The sequence below is a fragment of the Sinocyclocheilus grahami genome, unplaced genomic scaffold (genome assembly GCF_001515645.1).
Source record: "Sinocyclocheilus grahami isolate Dianchi unplaced genomic scaffold, SAMN03320097.WGS_v1.1 scaffold655.1, whole genome shotgun sequence".
In the NCBI taxonomy this organism is placed as follows: Eukaryota; Metazoa; Chordata; class Actinopteri; order Cypriniformes; family Cyprinidae; genus Sinocyclocheilus; species Sinocyclocheilus grahami.
Window position 1 is genome coordinate 724,724 of NW_015505834.1, and position 12,896 is coordinate 737,619.

The 12,896-nt window shown below is 37.7% G+C and overlaps 2 protein-coding genes across 3 annotated transcripts in view; one reads left to right on the forward strand and one right to left on the reverse strand.

The window, feature by feature from the left end:
- Positions 1 to 9,440, forward strand: part of smc5 (structural maintenance of chromosomes 5) — a 32,395-nt gene extending 22,955 nt beyond the window's left edge. Inside the window, exons 20-24 of the mRNA XM_016242367.1 lie at positions 2,724 to 2,828; positions 2,907 to 3,026; positions 4,464 to 4,640; positions 6,662 to 6,757; positions 6,866 to 9,440. Coding sequence (XP_016097853.1) covers positions 2,724 to 2,828; positions 2,907 to 3,026; positions 4,464 to 4,640; positions 6,662 to 6,757; positions 6,866 to 6,997 — 630 coding nt within the window. The 3' untranslated portion in view covers positions 6,998 to 9,440. The remainder of the gene's footprint in view (positions 1 to 2,723; positions 2,829 to 2,906; positions 3,027 to 4,463; positions 4,641 to 6,661; positions 6,758 to 6,865) is intronic.
- Positions 9,441 to 9,978: 538 nt separating this feature from the next.
- Positions 9,979 to 12,896, reverse strand: part of LOC107558700 (AN1-type zinc finger protein 5-like) — a 5,444-nt gene continuing 2,526 nt past the window's right edge. The window contains exons 2-3 of one of the 2 annotated variants that reach the window (XM_016242366.1): positions 10,811 to 10,988; positions 9,979 to 10,700 (exon numbers count right to left, since the gene is read on the reverse strand). In XM_016242366.1, the coding sequence (XP_016097852.1) occupies positions 10,423 to 10,700; positions 10,811 to 10,967 (435 nt within the window). In that variant the 5' untranslated portion in view covers positions 10,968 to 10,988 and the 3' untranslated portion in view covers positions 9,979 to 10,422. Of the gene's footprint in view, positions 10,704 to 10,810; positions 10,989 to 12,896 lie in introns of both variants that reach the window. The other variant, XM_016242365.1, reaches the window with a different exon arrangement.

The window sequence follows — 12,896 nt, forward strand, 5'->3', positions numbered from 1 at the left end:
CCCGTGTCTGAGCTATGACGTGAAAATTGTCCCGAAGCCATACATAAGTTGGGGCCGTTGGGCTCGGGCTGAAATGCAGGGCTCTAAAGCGCAGCTTGTTGCATTTAAGCAGCAAAAATACACACAAAATGACACCAAAATGGCCACCCTGGCCACACAGTTAAATAAATGATAATATTCAGTGATGTGAAATGTGGAGTAACGTCTGGCGCAGTTGCAGCTTGTACTTATTACTAAAACAAAAAAGCAAACGAGTAGCATTAATAGTCATTAATTTTAGTTAACATATGCTATGATAATTTGAACAGATTTTTATTCTTCTTGTAAAATAATGGAACATTTAGATCATGAATATTGTCTCAAAAGTCATGGAAAAGTCATGGAAATGTATTGGTAAAAATGTGTACGAACCCTGATACTCCATTTGAGGATTTATGTGAATGCAGGCGGTCGACACATTCGCTCTAGAAAGCTTCATCTTTGTCCAGTGTCTGTGCTATTTTTTTCCCCTGACATTGACCGATAAAACATTTTTTGTACACTTTTAAACAAAAATTGCTGTTATTTCATAACCCTCTTGCACAATGTGGCCATCTGTTGTTGCATCCTCCGGTATTTTGTTTCTTTGTAGTTTTCGTTTTCTACTGTGAAACTATGGCCCAGGCCAGTGCTGCCACCTTGTGGAACAACTGATTAGTGCAAAACAAATTCAGTGCACATGTGCGGTTACAAAAATCGGATGGTGCGCATGGTGACGAAATTTGCTTCACTTGCACTGTTCGTGGACACATAAAAACAGAAGTATACTTTGGTCTTAACTATAGCATAGATGCCAATATTAGCTCCAAAGTAAATTTTTAGTTAAGCATGATAAACAGTGTGCCTCAATATCCGACCATTTTGGGATTGCAAATGACCAGAATGTCAGTTTCAAATTTGACTCACAGCCTAGTTTAGTAAAAAATTGTAAACCTGTTAAGAGGAACACAATTAACAGGATAGTTCAGCCAAAAATTTAAAGGGGTCCTATTATGCTTTTTCACTTTTTAAATTTTAGTCCGTGTGTATGTTTGGGCATAAAAAAGATCTTCAAACGTACAAATCTCAAAGTCCACTCCAAAGGGAGATATTTCGTAAAAAAAAAAAAAAATCCCTTTTCAAGAACTACAACGAACAGCTCGTTTGGACTACAGTGTTTGTTTTCCGGGTTTTGTGATGTCACAAAGCGGCCCATTAGATTATCATTAAAATAATTCCTGCCTACGGAAATTCGAATGGCTAGGGGGTGGGGAGGGGCGAGGTCGTGGAGAGAACGCTTGGTTAGACCACGACTAAAAAGAAGTGCTGCTGTAGCCTCAAGTTTTCGCAAGTTATTACTGCAGAATTTACACATCAATTATGAGACTACAGTGTTTGAATTAAATAACAATAAAAATAATACATATGCTCTTATTTGTACATAGTGAATGCAGTTTTTTTTTAAGCGGTTGTTGACATCCTATCTAAAACGTGATTTAGGCAAAAAAAACAACAACAATAACGTTACTACTCTAATATGTCTTGCAATATCCGTGCGTGCAAAGGTTCTGCGCGATCCTCTTGTTCAATATTCTCTGGGTCTGAATCCGGCTCAAACTGATATGGCAATATTGACGCCATCCTTAACTAAACCGGAGCAGACAGAAATTGCTGCTTTGGCAAGGGGCGGGGCAGTACTGAAACACCGTCTAACTGTTCGCCAATCACAACGCACTGGGACAGCTAACCAATCACATCACATTTAGTTTTTCGGAAGGCGGACCTTCATCAAACCCGGAACTAATCAAGCTGTTTGTGCCAGGCTGGGGAGAGAGGTGTTGTAATAATGTAAATTATGTAAAAAAAATAATGCGTTTTTCGAACCACCAAGCATGAGAGCATGTTCTAGTACACCCCCAAAACAAATTAAAAACATTGTAAAAGAGCATAATAGGACCCCTTTAAATAATTGAATAATTGAATCATAATTTAAATCATCTTCTGTTGAACACAAAGAAGATATTTTGAAGAGTGTTGGTAACCAAACAGTTGACTGTAGCCATTGACTGCCACAGTATATATTTTTTGCAATTTTATGGAAATCAATGGCTATCAGCAACTGTTTGGTTACCAACACTCTTAAAATACCTTCTTTTGTGCTCAACAGAAGAAACAAACTTATATAGGTATGGAAAAACAAGAGTAAGTGATGACAGAATTTTCATTTTTGGTTGAACTCTCTCTAACTTGAATTCAATTGATAAAAGCTGCAGCAGTTATCGTGTTACGAAAATTTGATAAAATGTGCCTTATTCACAGACACTGGTCGATAACCCATTCTATTTATTTGTGCAAAATTGGAAAAATTCGGTGGCATTCTGCATTACACAGTAAATTCCATTTTTATGAGTCGATTCTGTGGTTCCATTAGCCTTTTCTGCATCGTGAAAATCATGAGCTGTAATTAAATTTCCATTCTCAATTACATTCATTGGCGTTACATTAGCCATCTCAGTTTCTAGTTCTCAGAATTGACCACTGACAAACCACTACATTCAGTCAAGTCGCTGTGCAGTTTTCAAGCAAACCTCAGATCATTGTCCAGCTTCTCATTCTAAATGTCGTCTGGAAAGTGTGACGCAGTTAGTAGCAGAGCTCAGCGTACAGTCAGTTCCTGTGTCATGTGCTGTGGTTTTGACTGTCAGGTGGTGGAGGAATATAACAGACGTGAGCGGGAGATTCAGAACATGGAGAAGGAGCTGGACGACAAGACCAACGCTCTGAGAACCTACAGACAAAACATTGCTGAGGTGCGTCTGACAAACCCCAACACCTTCATCATACAGACAGAGTTAACAGACGTGTGTGTGTGTGTGTGTGTGTGTTAGGCCAAAGAGCGCTGGCTGAATCCTCTGAAGCGGCTGGTGGAGCAGATCAGCGAGCGCTTCAGTGAATTCTTTCGCTCCATGCAGTGCGCTGGAGAGGTGGATCTGCTCTCGGAGAACGAGGTGAGGACATGGAATAGTCTCTGTGTAATAAAAAAAACATTTATTTCAGTCCAAAAGTCTCTATTTCAACATTTTGAACAATAGGGCCCTACAAACTTTTTCTTTCTTTTTTTCCTCAGAAATTCGTTTTAATTTTCCTGAAAATCAAATGAAGGCATTAAACATTTATTTTAAATCAAATGAAAATTAAACCCTTTTATTTTTTGGCAAACAAACTGAGATTTACTGTAGAAATTAATACATGGAAGAAAAATTGTGTGAATATTCCTATAAAACATTTTTAATAGGCTAATAATTGTATTATTTTTTTCTACAATTAAGTGATTAATCTGGTTGTAATTTGTTTTTATCATTTAATTGTTTTATTTAAATTTGATAGAAAATGAAATATTTAAAGATGTACATTATACTGTACAAAAGTAATACAAGAGTAATATATTCATGTTACATGTTAAACTGTACTTTTATTTTGACAGGTTGCCATGAAGTTTCTGTGTGTATACAGTATGATGATGCTAGTTTTCTCAAATGAAATGGACTCTCACAGCAGCTCTGGAGATTAAGTTTTGCGTTCATGCCGTCATATAGTGAGACGCAGAGGCCGGAAATCACCGCGAGCGTCACGCGTGCTTCAGTATTTGTGTAGTAAACAAAACCGTGTTTCCACCATTCATGCATTCAGAGGCAAGCGGAACATGCAGGATTCATATTTAAACCGTCTTTTTGCATTTTAATATTCACAGACACTAGTTCATATCGCGATTCGAATTGTGGCAGACCTACTTTTGATTTATTCGTCCAAAATTGACGTGGCATTCCACGCTATAGAGTAAATTAAGTTTTTATGAATCTACTCCACGATCCCATCCGCGTTTTCGCAGAAACCATATGGCCCTAGAAATGTAACCACACTTCAGAACATTTCGGCTTGCCCTGTGTGTTGTTTGAACGAGTTGCAGGGGTGACCTCACGTCACAGGGTCTCTCTTTCTCTCTCTGTTGCATATTCGCCCAGATGCGTTCTCAGGTACCGAAATTTTAGCACCGATTGATTTATCGTGAATCGGTACTCGGTAGTACTGACGCAATTCGGTCGGTACCCTTAAAAGTACCGAGTTCGGGACCCAACCTTAGACGTGAAGCTCTCATACACTCTCACAACATCATGTGAGGCTGCCCCGTTCTCTCAAACACAATAGCGGATCAGTATTAGTTCATATGAGACGGTTGATTTGCCGCTGTTTTCATCCAGTGGACATTGAAGGGGATTGTTTTAGTTGCTGTATTTTGTACTGCAGTTATTAGGATTGTAAGACAGTTATTGCTGAATTTCGGTTCGTTATATATGTGTAAAAGCCATCCTCTCATCTAAAGTATTGCAAAATAACATCTGCGAACACAATTTGAAGCTCCATAAGTCTGTATAAATGTGTTTCAGGAGTATGATAAGTACGGCATCCGCATCCAGGTGAAGTTTCGCAGCAGCACGGAGCTGCACGAGCTGACGCCTCACCATCAGAGCGGAGGAGAGCGCAGCGTGTCCACCATGCTGTACCTCATGGCCCTGCAGGAGCTCAACCGCTGCCCCTTCAGAGTGGTGGACGAGATCAACCAGGTGAACACACCGGACACATTCAGACCAAATTGTTCTTTCTTACAGGTGCTTCCATTTCTAGCTTGTAATAGAGCACATAATGATGTACATGTGCACCAGACTGACATGTTTGTGACCCTGGAGCACAAAACCAGTCATAAGGGTCAATTTTTCAAAATTGAGATTTATATATCATCTGAAAGCTGAATAAAAACAAGCTTTCATTGATGTATGGTTTGTTAGGATAGGGCACTATTTGGATGAGATACAACTATTTGAAAATCTGGAATCTGAGGGAGAAAAAAAATCTAAATATTGAGAAAATCGCCTTTAAAGTTGTTAAAATGAAGTTCTTAGCAATGCATATTACTAAACAAATATTACGTTTTAATATGTTTACAGTAAGAAATGTACAAAATATCTTCATGGAACATGATCTTTACTTAATATCCTAATGATTTTTGGCATAAAAGAAAAATCTATAATTTTGACCCATACAATGTATTGTTGGTTATTGCTACAAATATACCCCAGCGACTTAACACTGCTTCTGTGCTCCAGGGTCACATTTGGTCAATGAATCATCTCTCAGTGTTGTTATTTGTTCACTAAAACTAAAACAATTACAAAAATGGTTACTTGTTACTGGGGGAAAAAAAAGTCAAATTTTACTTTAGCTATTATTTCTCATTTTGATTTTCATTTATGTTCTAAAACTGTCAGAGTGGGACAAGGTGGGTCGCACAAAGTCACTGCTGCAGCTAAATGTGTGTTTCAATGACACACACACACACACACACACACACAGTTCAGTCTAGGGCTGCACCATATACCAACATTAATTACAAATTGCGATATTATTATTATTGCATTATTAATGAGAAGAAACTGCTCACTCCACTGCGCTGTATTGTGCCTGACAGTGTATGATTGCATACACTGGAAAATTCAAATGTTACCAAAAGTTCTTTATCTAAAGTACTTAATTTCTGCCATATTCAATTTTTAACTAGGATTAAGTTTACAGTAATCTCAATTGTTTTTTTATTACAAATATTTTGGTGGTTCTTGAAATAGATGATACTTGTCTGGGGGGGTCATGGAATGGAAACTGAAATAAATAAAAATGTATCAACTTTACAGACACAAAAAAACGAATTAAAATAACAACAAAATTACTAAATCTGAACCGAAATGAAAAAGAGAACAAAATATAAAAATAAAAGCTAATTCAAACTATTCGTAAGAACTGTAGAAGTACCTAAAATAACACTGGTCTCAGTCTGTCCAGTTGTTATTAACACAAACTAAAAATACCAAAATTAAAACGTACATAAATTGAAACACTTTTTAATTTAAAAGTCTATTGAAATGAACTAGAGTTACTTAAACTGTTTTAAAAACAAATGGAAACTGAATAGACAAACACACCAAAAAAACAACAAAAAACGAACATAAATATAATTCAAAATATGAATAAATACTACCTTAATGCTATCTAAATATCGTCTCAGTTAATGGTCAACTAATGTGGGTTTTTAATGGATGATGATTATGCTAATGTAATGTCACACATTTATATTGATAAAATATATCATTTAAAAAAAAAAAGTATCTGTTCGGGGGAAATAAATGAACTTCAATTCTAGTTTTAATGATGTAAAAAGAATGTATTCTGTTATTTTTTCTGTAATTCTATTTAAGTATTTTGCACAAATAAAGAAATAAAATACTAATAAATATTTTTAAAAATAAACGGATGTTTCTTGTGCATGTCAACAGAACAGCAGAAATGAATATTGTGACATGCAGACAGTCACACAGCATTCATAAATCACACGCAACATGAATGATTTTATTTAATAGCTGGACTTGCGGAATTAAATCATTAACTATGTATACATATGTTATGAAAACTGTTTTCAGTAGATAATTCTTTACTGTGTCTTGAATTTTCAGAACTGCAAAATTGCTTCTTGGTATGAAATAATTAGTCATGCATGAAGAACGTGTTTGCTGAGGTGAAGTGTTGTGTTGTTCAGGGCATGGATCCTGTCAATGAGAGACGAGTGTTTGACATCGTAGTGCGCACAGCGTGTGGTGTGAACACGTCTCAGTATTTCTTCATCACACCCAAGGTAGGTTTGCTGAATTACATTGTGTGTGTGTGTGTGTGTGTGTGTGTGTGTGAGAGAGACGTGTTCACTGATATGAGTGTCATTGTGTGTGTGTGTGTGTGTGTGTAGCTTCTACAGAACCTGAAGTACGCGGAGCAGATGACCATCCTCTGTGTGCACAACGGACCCTACATGCTGCCGCCCAACAAATGGAGCGAGAAAACCTTCATCAGATGCGCTACACGCAGACAAATCTCCTGAAGAAACTCAACTACATGAGCTCGAGTTCTTGTTGGATCACCAGTTCAGATGAGGTTAAGTGCCTTCATGTCATAAATGCATAAAAAATGTTTCCAGTTCTGATTAAACATTTTGTGTAAGGAGTTAATAAATGCAACAGTTTTTTTTTTTTTTAACAAGTCAGTGTTAATTCTCACTAAAGGAAACATCACTATTATTATTAGGGTCAGAAATGCAGTATGAGAACTGTTTTACGCAGTAATATTACATTTTATTAATGGTAATATTTCAAAAAAAATTTTTTATTGAAAATATAAGCTGAAATTTACGCAATTCATAACTGAATGTGACGAGACAAGAAGCATTTTTCCATTTTGTGTTTTCAACACAGTTGAACAAATAATACTGAATGTGTGGCTACTTTAAAATACAAATATTATATTTTTGTTGCCATCACTCCACTTGCTTGTTTGGCTATTAGTTTGTGTGATGATAATGAGGATTTTTCAGTGAGCCTTTATGCAGGTTACATGAACCGTCTTGACTTTGAGTGAAACATTGAATCATTGACTCAACTGATTTGTTCAAAAACAGATTAATTTAGGAAGGAAACACATTTACAGTGCTAGTATTACATTTATGTAAACGGCAGTAGAGTGCTGTCTTGAAAGCATTGTAATTATTAGGCTCTGTGACGATGTTTCCTTGAGTTAATTAAGAAAATGATTAGTTAAACTCTAGTAAGAGTTAATTAATCGAAGCTTGTATGATACGGCCCTCTGGTGGCCAAAAAAATGGATAGCGCCTACCCAACTAACATACAGCCTCTGGTTTCACATCCGGCCCTGAAACATTTTAAATTCATTGTACTGATTAAATTGTTTGGGTGTATTGGCGGGAAAATGAAAATTCCTTATCTCGCGTAAACTTGCCACAATCCTACTATTATTGAAAAGACGAGTGTTGCCATCATTTTTGAAAGCAGTCACGTAGTTCTCGTGATCATATCGGGTTGCCAAATCCCCACAGGTTAATTTACCAAATTATATTTGTATTGAAATACATAATCTGCCAAAATAATTCTTCCTGAGCAATTTTATCTTTTGTATTATAATTTCGGTAGTTTTGAAGGGGAAACATATCTGGCAACCCTGTGACACACTGCTAATTCACCTGTTTTTAAATTAGTTTAATCGTTACATTATTTCGCAGAAATAAATCTTATGCACAGAACGGACATCTTTATAACACCATGACAACAGCACAGTACACATTTTAATGATATCTCTGTACATAATTTTATTTACATGATACAATTTCGCAGTAATGGTGGGTAACAAGATTATATGCGCAATACATAAAATAAATAAAGCTAGTTTGTACAAACTTGCATAACTAAAAATCTAATCGGAACAGATGGTTAGTTTTACTTTGTAAACTCACAAAGCTCTAAAATAAAACAGCGCTGTGCAGCCAGACCTAAAAAAAAAAAAAAACAGACTGAGCCTCAAATGAACACGATGGCGACTAACTCACAACACTTGAGCAGGCGCAACGGGCTGATTATATGACACTAAACAATACCATTATTTCATACCAGCATTTAACACTCAATACCCACTAAAAAGATCAATCACACACGAGAAAGGTGAATTACAGAGCAAAAAGACACAGGAAAAGAAAAAAACAAGAAATGGACTTCTAGTATGCAGTCAACTGTAAAATACTAATTTCACTAACCATGCAAAACACCCGCTTTAAACCCAACAAGCCCATAAATCAAATTGGTGTCACATTACAATGAAAAAAAAATAATTTAATTCACTTAAATGGGGAAGAATGAATAAATGGTTGTGTCGTTGCCACGTCCAACCTCATCTGAACTTGACAGGGTATCATGGATGCAGTCGCTCAATTGATCATGAAGCATTCTGGTCTGGCTGCATTAAACCATCCCAATTGGATTACTTATTTTTCACAAAGTCTGTCAATGGGTTAAAAATCATTTTTAACAGTCAAATGACAGGGAAACCCCAGCATCACTCTCGACAGCTGGATAACTGCCACTGGCTGATGCTCGAGCAGAAAGATGGCTGATGAATGTCGTAAAGGCTGACTCGAGAATGGCAGGGCCAAACATTCGACCCGGAGGAAACAGAAGAGCGTCCATCTGCTACATGAGCCAGCCATGCACTGCTGCTCTGACGGCGCTCGGGTCAGAGCCGTAACAGTCTTCAGAGTCCGACCGGGAGACACATCACAGAGTAAACGAACAACAGCACGTCTTCCACTCAGAAACAGACACATTAGGCAAATGTCTCTGGCTTCACACCTTTTATAGGCATCCTTTTTTCCCCCCCCATTTGTTTTAACTTGAAGCTCATATAACAGCAAAAGAAAGATGGAAACAAAGTGATCACTCATGCATTGGCTTAGAAACAAGATTCTTTCCCATACTGTAATTTAAAAAAAAAAAAAAAAAGTCTTTCAGATCACAGGTCAAAGTGCGAGTCCTTGTAGCTGATCTCTCGCAAAGTGGAGGTGCGACGGCGAGCGCTTTATATTCTCTGAATCTTATCGGATAAATAAAAGGGGGATGCATGGTCATACTATAATATCTTAAAAATAATAGCAACTGTCAGGAGTCAGAAAGGGGCGCGATGATCAAATGCTTCACTGGTCTGACTGAGGTGAAAAATAAATAATTTTTAATAAAGTATAATATTTCCCCCCATACAAGCTAAGGACAAATAATGGTCAACTCCGAGTCACCTGTGTGTGTGTGTGTGTGTGTGTGTGTGGGGGGTGGTGTGAAAAAAATTAATTAATTTGCTAAAATGACGGAGCATTGAAACTTGCATACTAGATTTTCTGCAGTATGTACAGCACCGTGTATAGTGCAAACATTGGATTACTTAAGTGTTTCCCAAAATGTGCAGCTGATGTGCAATGTGAATATATATTAAAAAAAAAAAAGTTTGCATCCAATCTTGCATCCTTAGCAGCGTACCTTACAATGCAATGCAGTCTTCTTGAACGTTCATTTTTAACATGCGGGTATCAAGTGTTAAAAGATTTTGTAAACATAAAATTTCATGTATGAATTCTCATTTAAGAGAACTACACAGCACACGCTGAATTAGCACACTCATAATGACCTCAACAGTAGTAGTTATTCGTTTTTATTGCCATAAAATAAGGCTATTAGTTGCAATAACAAGAGTTACAGACACAAAATAAAAACCAAGCACACCGAAAAATACAGCAGTTTACAATTTTTTTTTTTTAATACATGAACAATCTTTTCTGGTGAAATTGTAACTATACAAGTCCCTGAGTATGCAGTATTAATGTACGCTCGTATGCATATGCATCTAAATATGTGCGCACATGTAAACAGTTTTAAAAATGTGCTATTCAAACAAGTTCACTTCCTTGCAGTAAAGTCAGCACTCAATTCTGAACAGTCTTGACTCTTGAGACACTTCCTCAAGTCTGAAACAGTAATACCAACCTGGTTCAGGAAGTTCTACTTTAGGCGAGACCACCTCGTCTTCACAGGAAATGCTCATCTCCGTCATCTGTTGTGTAACGGGAAGGGCAGAGGTGACGGTGGAGCCGCTAGGTGACTCCGCACTAGCAGACGAGGAGTTGTTTAGTGTAGCTTCGATGATCTGGATGGCTGAGGATTCAGAGGTAGGACTACTGGTGACACTGCTGGAAGCTGCTGGAACAGACCAAACCCCCTTCAGTTAATGAGACACTTGAGGAACAATCAATCTCACCAACGCGGCCGACGGCCCGTGAAGATGTTCAAAGAGCGGAAACACGTACCCATTGTGCTAATAGGACTGACTCCCCCGTTGTTCTGTCGTGTTAAATGCTCTTTGTAACAGACCGAGCACATGCCACTGGTCCGAGGGTTGCCATAGAAACCGCAGCCGGTGGCACAGAGCATGGGCACGGGGCTTTGATTGGTCTCCTGGGCCATCTCTCCAAAAATGAGCGATTCCTGTTGAGAACAAAACACGGGAGTCGTCAGCATAAAGCGTGAATCAAAGACGGGCTTCATTAAGAGGATTTACAGCGATACAGGTGCAATGTTGCTGCAGACGGAGAATCAGACATCTGAACGCTTTTCTTGGCATCGGGTTGGATTCGTCTGATTCAAGCCCATTCCTGCAAACTCACGCCATGGTCATGTGATTGTTTTACAACCAGACGGGGCTGGACGCATGTAGGTCAACCTGTGAGACTTCCGGGAACCTGCGGTTTGTTTCACTGTTAACCAGTAAAAGCCGTCATTAACACATTATATAGAGAGGCTACGTCAGACGAGACAGGAGAACAGTAACGTCAGTACTAAGATCATGACATAAAAACACTGCACCCATTAGCAAAAACAGTGTGATTCGCAGCACCAAAAGTTGTCTACAAGCTGTAAACAAGACCATTATCTGACAAGCACACATTCTTCTGAATGACTCCAATCTAAGATCATAGGCGTGTCTGATAGTTCTGTCATGTGAAAATATATATAAAAAAACTCAAATGTTAGGGTTACACTTTAGTTTAGGGAGCAATTCTCACCATTGACTAGTTGCTTATTAGCATGCCTATTATAAACATATTGCCAGTTTATTAGTACTTAGAAAGCACATATTCTGCATCCCCAATCTTACCCAATACACAAACTACCTTACTAATTATTAGAGCTGGGTTTTGACAATTTTCATGAGTCGATTCTCATTCACAAGATTGCGATTCGATTACCGATTCGATTCAATTTAGATTTTGGATATCAGGTACAGTACATGCCAAATTTAAGGAAAAAAATAAAATAAATCAACTAATGCAGTGAAATATACACGAGTCAGTTGGTACTACATTAACAAATCAATTTTAACCGTCAATATTATAGTAATTACACTTAATGAAGTTTTTAAAATAAAAGTTAATTACATAATTTTTAAAAAATATAAACAATGGTGGCTGTCATAACTTGATGGATTTATTCAAACATTAAAGAACAGTAAAATTTATAATGAATTTTATATGGTGCATATATTTAGCAAAATGCCCCTCTCTACGGTTTATTCTTCTATCTCACTAATGAGTTTATGGTCACCGAATATGTTTTTCTGAGGTAAATGTGACGTTACGTGACATTGTTTACAAGCCGTTATATTGATGTCTTTGCGCGGCTGAACACTGATTGAGCGATTACATGAGACGGGATACAGATTGTAAAGTTGTACTTGTTCTTTTAACTCGCCTTCGGATGTTTAGTCATGTTTATTTTGTGCTGAAACTGGTATTAATGTGGAGGAGAGGAGTAGTTCATGTGCGCCTCGCACTGTTAAACTGAGGCACTACAGCGATCTGTCACGCCACAAACAGCGCCAAAACGGCATTTGTTTGAATACGGCAATACAATGGCCAGAATTTGAAATCTGAGACTGTTTCATATTAAAAGTATCCAAGCACAATGCTCATTAGGCCCTTTCACACCGCTTTAGTTCCAGAACTAAACGTACGGTACTAAAGTACTGGGACGATTTTGCGCGAACTATTTTCCAGTACTATTTAAAGGGTTGCATTCGCACAGAGTGTGTACTAAGTAGTGACGTAAGCCGGTCGACAGCGTCGTCATTTGTGCGTGGCGTTCAACAACAGAAACAAAGAAAAACAACATTAACAACAGGAGGATGGAGGACGCTGTGATCGCAGCTGTGTGTTTGTTGTGTCTCTCACAATAATGGACATTGAAAGTCGACGTATACGTAAAGCGACTGAAAGAACGGAAAGGAGGACTAAGAATCTCCAACGACAACTGACAGTGCTACATTTGCTACAAGTGCCTGCACTTCAGCATCCATCCATCTATCGCTGTTCTCCATACTTGTGAAATAAGTTGACA